This window comes from Felis catus, chromosome A2, assembly GCF_018350175.1.
Source record: "Felis catus isolate Fca126 chromosome A2, F.catus_Fca126_mat1.0, whole genome shotgun sequence".
Lineage (NCBI taxonomy): Eukaryota > Metazoa > Chordata > Mammalia > Carnivora > Felidae > Felis > Felis catus.
Window position 1 is genome coordinate 107,193,631 of NC_058369.1, and position 14,920 is coordinate 107,208,550.

The 14,920-nt window shown below is 35.0% G+C and overlaps 1 protein-coding gene across 10 annotated transcripts in view; it reads right to left on the reverse strand.

The window, feature by feature from the left end:
- DGKB (diacylglycerol kinase beta) overlaps positions 1 to 14,920 on the reverse strand; it is a 945,456-nt gene that overhangs the window by 25,243 nt on the left and 905,293 nt on the right. For all 10 annotated transcript variants that reach the window (XM_045052433.1, XM_023250408.2, XM_023250411.2 and 7 more), the window contains 2 exons: positions 14,384 to 14,504; positions 13,374 to 13,434 (listed from right to left, as the gene is read on the reverse strand). In XM_045052433.1, coding sequence (XP_044908368.1) covers positions 13,374 to 13,434; positions 14,384 to 14,504 — 182 coding nt within the window. The remainder of the gene's footprint in view (positions 1 to 13,373; positions 13,435 to 14,383; positions 14,505 to 14,920) is intronic.

Sequence of the window (14,920 nt, forward strand, 5' to 3'; positions counted from 1 at the left end):
TAGTGCAAAATGCAATCAAATCTAATCAGTTTGGCATTAATTAAGCTCTAATAATGTACTTCAGTATCTCTCCTAAGTAGTGTGATCCGTTTCCCCTTCATCCAGGTCGATTTGTGCACATTATGGTGTCATCATAATTTTAAAACATACTGAGAAAATGACAGAGCTGCAAAATTAAAATAAATGATTAATGGTATTTTTTTTCATGTTTTGTACTAATAGGTATTACTGAGCCTTTAAATTAATAGAGCTGTCAAGCTCATGGGTGTTACAGATCCAGCAATGAACCAAAATGGAAATTATATATTCCACAGACACCTAAAGATGACACTTTGGAATATTTTAAAATTTAATTAGTAGGTGCAATTGTTTTGTTCCCTGTAACCACTGCAAATTAATTGGAAATTAGTCACAACCAATCCTTTTTTTTAACAATCTGAAATGAAGAGATTGGTGCTTTACACCTTAACATTCTTGTTTGGGGGCCAGAATGCACACATGCAGTAAATTGCATTGTCAATTACAAAAACAACAACTGTTGTGAAATTAGGAAAAATTATGCACAGGTAAACAAAATTAATTAATGCATAAGTAACAGGGGAACACAAAAAATAACGCCCAACTAAACATTAGCAAGCCAGTCTTTGGAAAAAAATAAAGGCTTAGAAATGCAAATTTATGCAAAAGAATTTACCATTGAAATCTTAAGTAAAAGATACTTCTAGTTTATGTTTTATTTAACTGCATTTGGAGTCTTACTACCACTCACACCTTAAAAAATATATACCTACTAGAACAGCAGTCTGCTTACTCAAATATATTTCAAGATGGCAGAACAATGTTAGTTAATTTTCTAGTTTTCCAAGTATCCACATTTAGACTCATTAAATAAAAAATGGTGGCATTTCCTTCTTTAACCTTTATCCCTCTTCTCTATTTAAATATTAGGCAAAATACAATTTCCAGGCACATCAAGAAAATATGCATTATCTACATATACCTGTTAAGCATTTTCCTACTAATATTTTATGTGTTACTCTTTTTCTTCCATCACTAAAAATACACATGTCCCCTTGTCTGCTTTGCCCAGTCCTTTCTAAAGTAAGCCATTAGAGCAGATTAAGATTCCTTAAAAATAGGGTGTCTACAAAGTCAGCAAGTGTTAAGTTACAATAGCTGCATAACTTTTAGTGAGAAAATAATATTTTATTAAATTTTCAAAACAAGAATAATTTCTAAAAAACACTGGTATATTAGATATTACTGAATGCTATTTAATCAGTTTAGGGGCATGTGGGTGGCTCAGTGGGTTAAGCATCCGACTCTGGATTTCGGCACAGGTCATGGTCTCTGGGTTTATTAGATTGAGCCCCGTGTTGGGCTCTGTGTTGGGCTCTGTGCAGTATGAAGCCTGCTTGGGATTCTCTCTCTCCCTTTCCCTCTGTCCTTCCCCACTCATGCTGTCTCTGTCTCTCAAAATAAATAAATAAACGTTAAAAAAAATAAAGTTAATCAATTTAATGCAAGAATCTTGGGAGAGTCAAGAGAGGTAAACTTGCAGATAACTTTCACAGCACTATTCCACTTGGATGAGTTTTAATATAATTTTCCCTTTAGATAATTATTAAAATATTAAATGTTATGATGAAATGATGTCCTTTTCCAATATTAGTTTATCTGTAAATGATTATGGGAAAACAAACAAAAAAGTTACAGCTACATTTTCTGTAACACTGTGGCCAAATCTCAAAAAGATACCAAATTTTGTCACCCTAAAATAACGTTGGTTTAACTTTTTTTCCTGTATGACTTAGATAATGGGAACACTAGATATTAAATATAACAATACTTAATATAAAGCATAAAATAACTAATACTTTCTCAGTGTTGCAAAATGTGATGTACAATAATTTTCTGCAACTCTTCAATACTCCCTTGTGATCTGTAGGTAGCTGGTTTTAGGAATAAGGAAATAGTTTCAAGAAGATTAAGTAATTCTCTAAAGTCCAGAGGTCACTGATATAACAAGTAAAAAAAAAAAAAAAACACTGGCCTCTGGCCTCTTTCCTTGTTTTCTATCCATTGGGATACATTTATTTTGCACGGTAATCTTCCTAAACAGTTTTTTCCCTCCTTCCTTATTGAAATCCCATAAGACATTGCTTTCAAAGAGTGAAAAACATTTTTAACCCTAGACTACATGGAATTTCAGCTAAAGTGCTAGAAAAATTTACTATTTCAGTTGTAGATATTAGCTTGCTCAAAATAACTTTTAAAATATTAAGCTAGAATGGGTTTCAAATAAAAAGCTGATATACAGAAGTTTTAATAAAATGGTTGAGATTCTGTAATAAAAGAATGGTAAAGCTATTTGGTTTCAAGTCTGTTTTTAGTTCCCAGGTCTGAGATCAGTTAATTTAGGTAGTACGTATAAGGGGAGCCACCTACCATAAATATAAAAAAAATTCTAGCTATTTCCCTCTTCTTCTACTCTTATTATAAATACTGTCATGTATGTTTATAGTCAGGCTTTAGTAACTTCTTGTCAGGAAACACAGCTTCATCCACAATTTGCCTATAGTCGTATTTGTTGTATCTCTAGCAATCGAGAAAGATATAGACACATAAACTATAGAGAAAAGCAATCCATCCACTACTATTATATTTTCTAATATGATATTATGTGAAATGCTCATTTCAATGGTATTTCCAACTAGAAAAAGATTGTCATGGTATTCAACTTTGTGAGTGGGCTGAAAGGGCCATTAAAACAATCTTTTCTTAATACAGTTTATCTTGCTTTTCAGCATAAGTGACCTACACTGAGTTTGCTGTGGTTAAGGTGCTAGAGAAAGTCCAAGTGCCAAGAAGTCCCACTGCCTCACTGTTTGTTTTACACTTGAGCTCCTTTACACAACACTATGCATTACAGAAAGCTTCAGAGACACTGTATTACCTCCTCTCTGAACTTTTTACCCTTCGGCAAACAAGCTTAATCAACTGATGACCAGTTTGAGAGTAGAAAACCAAGTTCGGGACAGACCCAGTCTTATAACTCTTTGCTTGGTGACCTTGGACACTGAACTAACCATACATTCATAGTCTAAAAACCTCTCATACAATCACATAACTTACTTGGAATAGTCTTAATATATGTTTTCTTATAGACAGAGTAATCTAAAAACCACATCTCATGTAGTGATCCACATCATTACTGGCTTAGAGAAATACCTAAAACATTACAGTTGAGTATAAAACTATGCCATTTAGATCCATTATTTTCACTCAAACAAGGTCTCAACTACTTATATGCAGGACACAAGAATGGAAAAATAATTCATGAGGTTTTCTTAAAATGAGTAAGATTTGAGATTCAAGGTTTAGTGAATTTCTTAGTCTTACGTAGTTGCTGTTGTTGTTGTTGTTGTTTTAAGAAATAGAGAAATGGGGAATTATGCTGTGAAGTCTCCAAGTTGGCAGATAAGCACTTCTGGCTACTAATACTTCAACCTGATGGGGATAATTCAGACAGATCTCAAAATAGCCAAACACAATAACATTTAAGGAGAGTGGTGACATTTTCAGTTCTACTCAAGTAGGAATAAGCAAACTTCACCCTAACAACAAGTACAAATCCTACATAGAATACATAGAGCAGCTTTCTGAGGATGCTGAAAGCAAATGATAGCTGGCAGAATGGAGAAGGAAATCAGAACATAACGTGTCACTAAACCAGCGATGGGTTTCCTGTTTTCTCTTCCTCCTCTCATTTCCTAGCCAGAGATCTCGGAATAGAGGAGGAACACAAAAACCTATTCCTTAACATTGTATACAATCTCCTGTGTTTACTCTTGAGCTGTGTATGGATAGCTTTGTCCTTCAGAAGCATACTGACAATTTAAAGAACCAAAATAGGGGTTAGACTACTATCCAGATTCCACACAAGCCTATGGATATTATACATATAGAATGATTCTGAATAAACTGCAAAGACTTTGAAAGTTGAACTGACATTGGAAACCCAACTCACAGGAAGCAGCTCAGGATTTGTGACCTGAAACTAACTGGATCAATTACTTACTAAAATAGCCACAACAATGACAAATCAACATTCCCCATAAGAATTAAAAAAAAATACACAAGACTTTCATAAGATGATATTTAAAATGTTCAAAATACAATTCAAAATTTCTCAACATATGAAGATCCAGGAAAATCTCAAAAACTCACAAAGGGAAAGACAGTCAATAATGTAAATCCTAAGATGACACAAGTGTTAGAGTTACCACACAAGGGCTTTAGAGCAGCTACTACAACCATGCGCCAAAAAGTAATGATAGATATTCCTAAAATGAAAGGAAATATTGAAACTATTGGCTGAAAAATAGAGGAAATTAAAAAAAGAAACAATTAGAAATTTTACAATTAAAAAATACAATGACTGAAATTAAAAAAAAAAATTACTTGGATGGGCTCAAGAATCCAACAGACAAAAAAGAGGAAAAAGTCAGTGATCTTGAATAAAGATGAATAAACATTATCCAGTATGAACAACAGAAAGAACACAGAGGAAAGAAAAAAAAATTATGGAGACTCAGAGATCTGTGAGATACTACTTAAAGTATCTAATACATGTCATCAGAATTTTAAAAGGAGAAGAGAATGAGTACGGTATCTAAATTAATACCTGAAGAAATAATGGCTGAAAACTTTCTAATTTGGCAAAGACATAATGCTAAAGATTCATGAAGCTCAGAAAAACTAAAACAGAATGAGCTCAAAGAAATCCATGCCCAGGCTCATTGGAATCTTGGAATCATTGGAATCTTGGAAAATTACTGGAAACTGAGGACAAAGAAAAAATCTTGAAAGCAGCCTGAGAAAATGATGCATTACATATTGTGAAGCAATGATTCAAATGACTAGATATCTCATCAGAAACCACATTATGTAAAAGCCACTACGCTATATATGAAGGGGAATTGAGGATGAATCTTAAAATGCTTACAATTAAGTCAGAAGAGCTGGATACATATACACATAGCCAAAATATAAGACTGTGCACTGCAATGGCTTCAAGAAGGTATCAACAGAGAGCCACAGAAATACAAAGGATAAGGCAAATATTTCAAACAGATGGGGAGTTAAAAAGGCTTCATGAGGAAATTGCTGCTAAGCTTGGCTTTGAAAGAAGGAATTTTATTTTATTTTTAGTATACATGTATTTATATATCTCATTGCCTTTCAAAAAGGTTTTGTAGTAAATTATAAAAATACATATATCCCAACAGGATAGGATAATTAATTCAGGCAATATGAATAAAAGGGAAAACAAAGCATATCAAAATAATAAACCATAGGTTCAATGAAAGAAATCCAACCATGGGTCCTATAGGATTGCTAGAAGAAACCACAGATTTGTTGGTTGGCTGCTTGAAGGCCAGAATAATGAGTTTATTTCTAAAACACAAAATAGCAAATTGGGATTTTAGACACAAAATTAATAGGCATAAGTAGAAAGCCCCTGGAAATTGGTCCCTATGAAGCATGGCAGCTTTGGGAGAATTATTTAATGCCATCACAAGGATTCTAAACTTATTTTGTGTGAAACAAGGAGGCATTGAACTTTGAGATCTGGGAGTAAAATGATCATTGTTGTTCAGTAGTAATTTTGGCAGTAACGTGATGGATGGCTTTGGCTACACTGGGAAGAAAAAAAAAACAACAAAAAAAAAACCCCAAAAAACAAACCCAAAAACAAACAAACAAAAAAACCCCATGACATATAAAAGAGAAAAATGTAAATAAGCTGAAAACTATTTCAATTCTGTTATAAATGATAGAGTTGTAACTGATTACTAATATTAGAGATACAGTAAGGGCTTGAAGAGTAACTGAGTGAGACAGCAAAGCATTATAATTATGAAAAAATGAAAAAAGGCATTAGAGCGACCTGCTCTATTTCCTACCTTGTGGCCTTGGAAAACCTGCTTAATTTATCTGGATTATTTTCATTTGTTTGTTTGTTTTCAGCGTATGATATGGGGATTATAATAACCTTACTGACTTGTTAGGGTTTTTGTAAGGATTAAATAAGTAATAAATATAAACAGAAACTGGTTCATGGTCAACATTCAAAAAATGTTAGGCATTGTTATAGTGGATACCTCCAAACATATCTATCTGGTACATCCAAATATCCCAAAATTCAATCAGCCTTCACCTAAATGGCACTAAATTTTACAAATTAAAAATTTTAATTTTCTATCTTAATAGTCTGAGATGAATTTGTATTTAGCAAATCATTTCAGAATAAATAATACCTTTAGGTTATGCTCATTTTTAATAATTAAGCAAACATATAAATAAAGATTTAATAGACCACAGAACACTGCTCCTCTTTTTTAAAGACTTTGCATTTTAAAGCTGGGCTGGATATATTCTCTTTGCAAACACAAGTCAAAATTAAAATAAGCTCCAGATCACTGCATCATCTAGAGCAATCACAAAAAAGATCCAGTCTTCCTAAGTGAGGGTGAAAGCAAAGGCTAGGAACGTAGCCAGTGTCTGAATCAAGGAGATACTAGTACCAGGGAAAGAAACTGGCATTCAAGTCAGAAGACAGTATCTCATAGAACAGCCTACACATTAGAAATGGGGAAGGAGGAGACAATTGCTCTTAGGTCACTAGATGACCAAGTATCTGCCCCAGGAATAACAGGGATCAAACCTAAGGCAGCAAGACAACCAGGTTTGGCAGAAACTGGCTGAGTACCAAGTCAGGGCTGACTCTTGTGTTGGCTGGTGTCTAACTGTGGAAGTAGACGTTGGGGAAGTGGGTTCAGGGTCCTGAGAGGTAAATAAAAAAGGCAAAGAGAGATCAAAAGCCATGTAAGTGCTTTCTAGAAGTTGCATTTACTTCAGCTACCCCTTTGAGAAGTCTTTATATTTAATCTGTGGTCATTTCACCAGTTAGCTTATGATCTGTTCATGACTTCCTTCCCATTTGCCACCACACAGAAGAAAGTTCCAGGAACTCCCTTCGTTTTAATCGCAGGCAAAGCGCTCAGGATAATACCGCATTACAACCTCTTTGGCATTATTTTCATAAAAGTATCATAAGTAACAACTAATACATGATGATTAATATTTTAAAGTATTAGCAGAATTATTAACATAATTGATAATGCAAAGGGAAGTGGCCCAAAGAAATTTAACTGTACCATACCAAGAAACAGAAAGAAATTAAAATTCTGAAGGTTAAGGATGTATTTTTTCTTTGATACATTAAAATTCTTTGCTTTGAGAATGTAATGAATAAAGTTAACTCAAAATAACTTTTACATGTATTTATATATGAAAAATATGTGAATGAATTGCTAGCCAACCTACATTATGTTCAGTGAAAGAAGATTTAGTAGAAAGCATTTTTTAAAAAATGTTATACTACCTCAAGAAGTATTTAAGAAATTCACAAACTCAAAATGCACTTGGCATTGGCAGCATAATTATGTATAAGGCACAGTGCTATGCTCTGTGGGTATAAAGATGATAAAAATCATGGTGCATGATCTCAATAAGCTTATGTCTATCAAGGAACTAGACAGACAAGCTGATAATTTTGATGTAATATCATTAGTGCTTGGATAAAGCTATGAAGCACTGAGGCCGTGCTTTCCAACTAGCTGGGGTCAGGGATGGGGTGCAAGAAATGGCGATGCTCAACAAAGGCTTCATGGAGGAGGGGCAGCATGAAATGACTCTCAAGCTGAGTTGTGTAACTCAACTAAAGAAGAAGAAAAATTTATTTGGACACAAGGGAAGCACATGAAGAGATTAAAAAGAAGTAAGGTAAATGATACTGGTGAAATAGGAAGCCTGATTCAAATTATATTTCATCAGAAAGAAAGTAATTACATGATTTTAAGCAGAAGAGTATCATGGTGAGATTAGTACTTTAGAGTGATCATTCTGGTAGAAAGTTACAGGATGGGTTAAAATGGGGGACAAAATGGAGATGGGGAAAGACTGATGTGGTTAGTGCCAGGCGTGAAAGAGAAATGAAGTGGGCCAAATCTAGGACAAGAATAGTAGGGATGAAAAAAAGAAAAAGATCCCAGAAATATGTCATATTGGTAGGTGGACATGGTATTTGAATTTGGGGGTATGGAGAGAAATATAGGAGTGCATTCATGGTTCTAGCTTGGGAAACAGTAGGTACATAATGGTTTCACTAACTCAATATGGTAAAAGGAGGAGTAAGTGTTTTGGAATGTAAGAAGTCAGTATTTGTGGGGAGGAAATGAAGGGAGACAGATGATGTGTCTATTTTAGCTATATTGAATTTGTGGCTTGGTATGACTCCTAACTTAACAGAACTTTAGCGGGCACTCATCACTTGTTATGAATGGATACAAAATGAAATCTGACCTCATCTATGATCCCCCATATCTTACTATGCTCTCTCCTCCTCCCCAAGCTATTCTGTTTGTTCTCTCCACAATAGGAACATACCGACAACACAAACAGTATGTTTGATGTGCTCAGGGAGAAGGACTGGGGAGGAAGAAGACAAAAGGGGGAAAATAGGCTCTGGGGTCCTGCCTAAAGAAAGGCTCTTCTGGAACTATTTCAATACAAAGTCTTCTGAAACTGTCTCTTCAGTTTGATAGGCTTGTGAACATGGCCGATTGTTACATGGCTAGAATCCATACTCTGTTAGTGACTATTATAAAACTGTGAACTGAGGAGTATTTGACACATTTCTAATGACTACTTTATAGTGAGATATTTTAAAAGGTCATAAATGTAATTATTAAGTATATAGTGGAAAAGCTTTAGTTTTAAGCTTTCTTAGTTTTGCTTTTCCTGATACTTTAATTCTGGACTGGTGAAATTTTTAAGCAAATATTATCTTATTTTTTTTTTAATTCTCTTCTTATTGTGGTAAAATATAGGTAATAGAAAATTTCACATTTTCACCATTTTTAAAGTATACAGTTTGATGGCATTATGTACTTCCCCCTTGCTGTAGAACCACCACCACCGCTTATCCGCAGACTTGTATTACTTTGATTTTTTTAAAAAAAATATCATTAAAATCAGAATCAAGACCCACTTATCACCTGCCTTTCCATTTTATATATTCCACTGAGAGAAAACAAGACTTCTTCTGTACTCTATATATCTAGAGCAAATCCTTCATAAATTAATATCAGCTCAATCATCAAAGAGTTTTTACATTCTATCAATTTTTATGTTCTGTATGAAAAACATTTTGTTATTCAATTGAAACAAAGAAGACTCTTTAGTTAAACCATACCGATGCTATGAAAACTATTTAAATAGTCTCTTCATTTAAAGTGAAATTTAAAGTTCAGAACTCCATGTGGTTCTAGGAAAAGTAGAATATGCCAGAATATGAAATGACAAAAATGAGCCATAGTCTAGTACAGCTCTTGGCCCGCTAAAGAATGGAATATTCTAAAAGAATAAGAGATTTGGGGTGCCTGGGTTAAGCATCTGACTTGGGCTCAGGTCATTATCTTGGGGTCCGTGAGTTCGAGCCCTGCATCCGACTCTGCTGACAGCTCAGAGCCTGGAGCCTGCTTTGGATTCTGTGTCTTCCTCTCTCTCTGCCCCTCCCCTGCTCATGCTCTGTCTCAGTAATACATAAACACTAAAAAAATCTAAAAAAAAATTAAAGAACAAGAGAGTTTAAAGGAGAGAAAATTAGGGGCACCTGGATGGCTCAGTCGGTTAAGCATCCAACTCTTGGTTTTGGTTCAGGTCATGAGCTCAAAGTTCATGAGTTCAACACTCAGATGGGACTCTGTGCTGACAGTGCAGAGCCTCCTTGGAATTCTCTCTCTCTCTCTCTCTCTCTCTCTCTCTCTCTCTCCCTCTTTCTGCCCCTCCCCCACTCATGCTGTCTCTGTGTCTCTCAAAATAAATAAATAAACTTTGAAAAAAAATAAAGGAGAGAAAATTAAATATGTTATATAAAATTATTATTAATTTAACAATTATATAGATCATGATAATTAATAGGCAAAATAAATATCCAGTTAGTAATTGAAATATAAGTTAACAAAAGTATCTTTTGAAGTGCTCATGCTATGTAAAATAAGCTAAAATTATTCTGAAACACTATTTAGATTTTCATAGACATAGACTTTTTATTTATTTAATTTATTTTTTTTAATTTTTTTTAACGTTTATTTTTGAGACAGAGAGAGACAGAGTATGAATGGGGGAGGGTCAGAGAGAGAGGGAGACACAGAATCTGAAATAGGCTCCAGGCTCTGAGCCATCAGCACAGAGCCTGACGCGGGGTTTGAACTCATGAACCGCGAGATCATGACCTGAGCTGAAGTCGGACCCTTAACCGACTGAGCCACCCAGGTGCCCCAGACATAGACTTTTTAAAGTAAGTGATTTACCTCATGCTCTGGAGGGGGGAGTCACAAGGATGGTGTAGGGCCTTTTTTGATTGAGATCCATGATGGGAAATGGAGAGTGAGGACAGTGGAGCCAGACCACTGGTTTTAATTACTATTCTACCACTTAAAAAAAAAATGTCCATTTATTTTGAGGGAGGGCATGTGAGTAGTGGAGAGGGGCAGAGAGAGAGAGAGAGAGAGAGAGAGAGAGAGAGAGAGAGAGAGAGAGAGAGAATCTCACGCAGGCTGTATGCTCAGCAGGAGCCTGGGGCTCATGAATTATGAGATCGTGACCTGAGCCAAAATCAAGAGTCGGACACTTAATCCCACTGAACCACCCAGGTGCCGCTCTACTCTAACACTTTTTATCTGTGTGGAATCAAGCAAACAATTTGACCTTTGCTTCAGTTACTTTATCTATAAAATGAAACTAATTATAGGGCTTTTGTGAAAATTAAATGTACAGGTCGGTACAGGTCAAATGTCTCAAACTGTACATGGCATAAATTAAGAGCTTAGTAAATGTTAGATATTATTATTATGACTATTAACTCTTGGATTTTAAGCATGGAGTAAGGAGTAAACATCCCTTCTCCCTGAAAAGAATCCAAAAGTTGCAGAGTCCTTGTGGAAGGCATTTGGTGTTTCACTGTTTTTCATCTATTATCTTGTGAGGCAAGCTGATGAAAACTGGCCTTCCATTAAAGACAAGAAGACTGTTACTACCAGCACCACTATCATCCCACATCACAACCACTGTCACTGCCACCACCACAACTACCATCACCAGCATCGGTGGTAGCACGTCCACCAGTTCGTCCCGACCACCATCACCAGCCATACATCACCAGCACCTTAGCACATCACTACCACCACTATATCACCAGCACCTTAGCACATCACTACCACCATCACTTGTGGCAACACCTTTAACATCTCTGTGAGTATAAATGTCACCTTAGAAGTGTGGGGAGAATGAAGAATACCAGATAAGATGCAAGTGCACACATGCTGGTAAAGGGAGAACAGGAAGTCTTTTAAGGATATTTGGAACCAAGTACAAAGAGAGCAGAAAGTATAGGAAGTAGCCAATCTACAGAGATTTTTAAACAGGCTTTTTTTTTTTTTACATTATTTTTAGAGAATAAACTGATGCACAAACTTGGGGTTCAAAGTGGCTAAAAAGAATATATCAGGAATAAACAAAAGATCATATTTATCTGCTGTACACAAAGAGTAAAGATAATAAGTTTAGAGTAAAACCACTGGAAAGGTAAAATTAACACTTCCATTTTACATGCTAAGCTGGACTGTTTGGAATCTGTAGCTAAATGTGTTTAAACTAGTGGTTAAGAGAAGGGGCCTTAATCAAAGAGCCTGGGTTTGAGTTCTACTACGTATCTGACCTTGAATAAGTTATTCAACTTTCCAAAGCCTCCATTTTTTCCATCTAAAAATGATGATATCCATTATTTAATGTTTAGGTGAATATTTAATACATACTAGTACAATGTTGTGTATTAATTATATCTCAATTTAAAATATACTTAAATATAACACCAGCACTTAGCAGAATGCTATACTAATCTAAGATTAAGACCTCCTCTGCCACTCCCAACTGGTTACTCCCCCAATCTTAACTACACAGTAAATACATCATCAATCACATGTAAGTGCTAAACTGGATTCATCGCTTTCTCTTAGCCCCCAGGGAACTCATTAGCAAATTCTTCTTGTTCCACCTCTCGAATGTTGCTTAAATCTATCAACTTCCCTGTCACTATCCATGCCTGAGCCCAGACCTCTCTGATAGACTCTCTCCCAGCTGCTACTCAGTCCAATCCAATCTCCACCCAGTGGCCAAGATGACCTTTTAACATGTAAATCAGATGATGCTTAAAGCCTTCAAAAGCTTCCCAATGGACACAGAATCAAATGCTAACTCTTTGCTATCATTTTTTCTACATGGTCTGTCTTCTGTTCATCTTCTATACTTTATCTCTTTCTGTTCTCCCCCTATCTCTACAAACTAGTTTCGGTCATCAAAACCCTCCTTACTGTTTCTCTAACATATTGAATTTTTATTTCTTCTTTCAAAAAAGGCCTCCTATGTCTACTTATCTAAAGTAGTATCCTCCATATTGCACCCTGTTCCTCCTTATCATTTCACCATACTTGTTTTCATAACTCTTGTAATCTGAAGTTACGTTTGTGATTAATCTGTTTATATTTACATTTAGTGTCTTATCCAAAGAGTTCCTTGAAGATAATTATATTATTGATCCTGTTGTTTTATTGATCATGATATATATCACTGATCATGTTTCTATTTTTAGCACCAAGGGCATTGCCTAACATATTTTTGAAATATAATAAAATATTCACTATAAAAAATGTAAACTGAAATTTTGTGGGAGGTCTAAATGTCTAACTTAATATCTCATTATGGAGAAAACAACAACAGGGAGAGTGTTCTACAGAGAAGGGTGCCCTCAAATCCCCAAATGGAGGTAAAAAAATAACAAAACAGATGGGTAAAAATTCAGGGAGATTTATGTCTGAAGGCCCTACAAATAATCTTCTCACGTGGTGCTCTGAAATAAGTACAATAAAAATTAAGAAAAATTTTATCAATTTTCTTTAGTTCCAGAGTTTAAAATATAATCAATCTATGGTATCTAAAGGTTGTACTTACACTAACACAAACATTCAAAAGTCAAACCACTGCCAAGGGCATATAATCCCACAAACCTGAATGCAGTAGTCCTGACACATCAATAATAAATAGAAAAAGGTACTTGGTAATAGATCCAAAGCTTAAATATTGTGATTATTCAGTTATAGGATTATGTGATTAGTTAGTTATAGAAGTACATGACATCTGAAAAGCAAATATGAAGTGACATAGCATTTCAACTACTCGGTACTCACCGTGCATGGGGTCTGCATCCATGGTTCCCCATCGATCTGCATTGGCAGAGACTTGCTAGTCCTGGAGGAAAATATTTCATTTTAAGTATAACAATGAAATATTTTATATAATAGACTATACGTAAGATATAAGATGATGAGACCAGAAAATGCAAATATGGTAATAGCTGGCTCTAAATTTAACTCTTCTGAAAGAGACTTTAAGTCTTGACTGTTAATGAATACCCTGAAAAGGTATCTTGGTAACAGGAATATGAAGAGCTTCCTGGTAAATGTGATGATATAAAACAAATTATGGATACCAACAGAAAAATGTAGGGTTTATGGTTAATGATACAGTCAGAATTCCTATAGCTGAAAATAAAGCCTCCTTGTTTTCATGAAAACCTACATCTCAGACCTGGAGGAAAGGTGTTTGATGTCTCAGATTTTCCAATATCAACATTTTTATACAAATAACAACAATTATACCTGTGCTATGACCCATGGTTTCACCTTAGGGTCAAAAATACTTTTTTTTTCCATAAAGGTAAAGTTCTGGAAAAATGCTTCTTAAAAAGGTTTAAATTTAATACATATATAAGATCTTACTTTACAATAATTGATTATTTAATTTTGTAGAAATGATGGTGTACTTTAGTTCATGAAGGAATTTAAGTTAATGGTGCTTCACTAGTGTTTCCATTGGGTATTATGCCTGGTAGATACTTCCATGCCTCTGCAAACTAAACTGTATGGGAATCATGTTAGTGGAGATGAAATATGTATGTTAGAATTGTATCCATGGTCTGAACACGAGGGTATCAAATTCCAATAAACCTGATAAGTAACAGTTAACCAAAACTTGGTAAAATCTGCCAATTTCCATCATTTTCAAATATATCTGTGTTAATTATTGATAATTTGAGGCACAAATAAGACAAATGTTGTTATCAGAGTCCTGCATACTTTTAATTAACTTTTATTTATATCACCTCAACCCCCTGTCTCAAATACAGAGAAACAGCTACCTGATGACCACAGAGGAGCACTGAGCCAGCCGCCGCCCAGCACTTTTCAGTCCCGTGTATATTTGTCCCATCTCCATGGCTCCTTCCAAGCCAACTACCTCTAGCAGCTGATCACTCAGATCTGAAAGAAAACAGAATCCTTGTAAGTTACAGTGTAGATCCATATGTGCACAATTTAATGCCCTTAGATATTATGAAGATGAAAAATGAAAGCTACTTGACAAAGAAAGCTTGTCTTGGATTCTGAAAGTAATGAAAAGATGGCCTACGTCTAAAGCTCTCAGTTTAACTAAACCCCGAGATGCTGTGGGAAAAGATCTGTTGTCAGCTTGGTCTAAAACAAAATGGGAAGAATGAATTTGGAGCCAAATAATGCCAAAGAATATACCAGTAGTTTTTAACATCAACAAACTTAATGTTATTCCACATGTATATATGGAACGTTTATACATTTGGCAGCAAATATACATTTCAACACTATAAATAAAGTATGAGGATATGCTGTCAAACATGATTTTGTTACATTACTCGAACAAA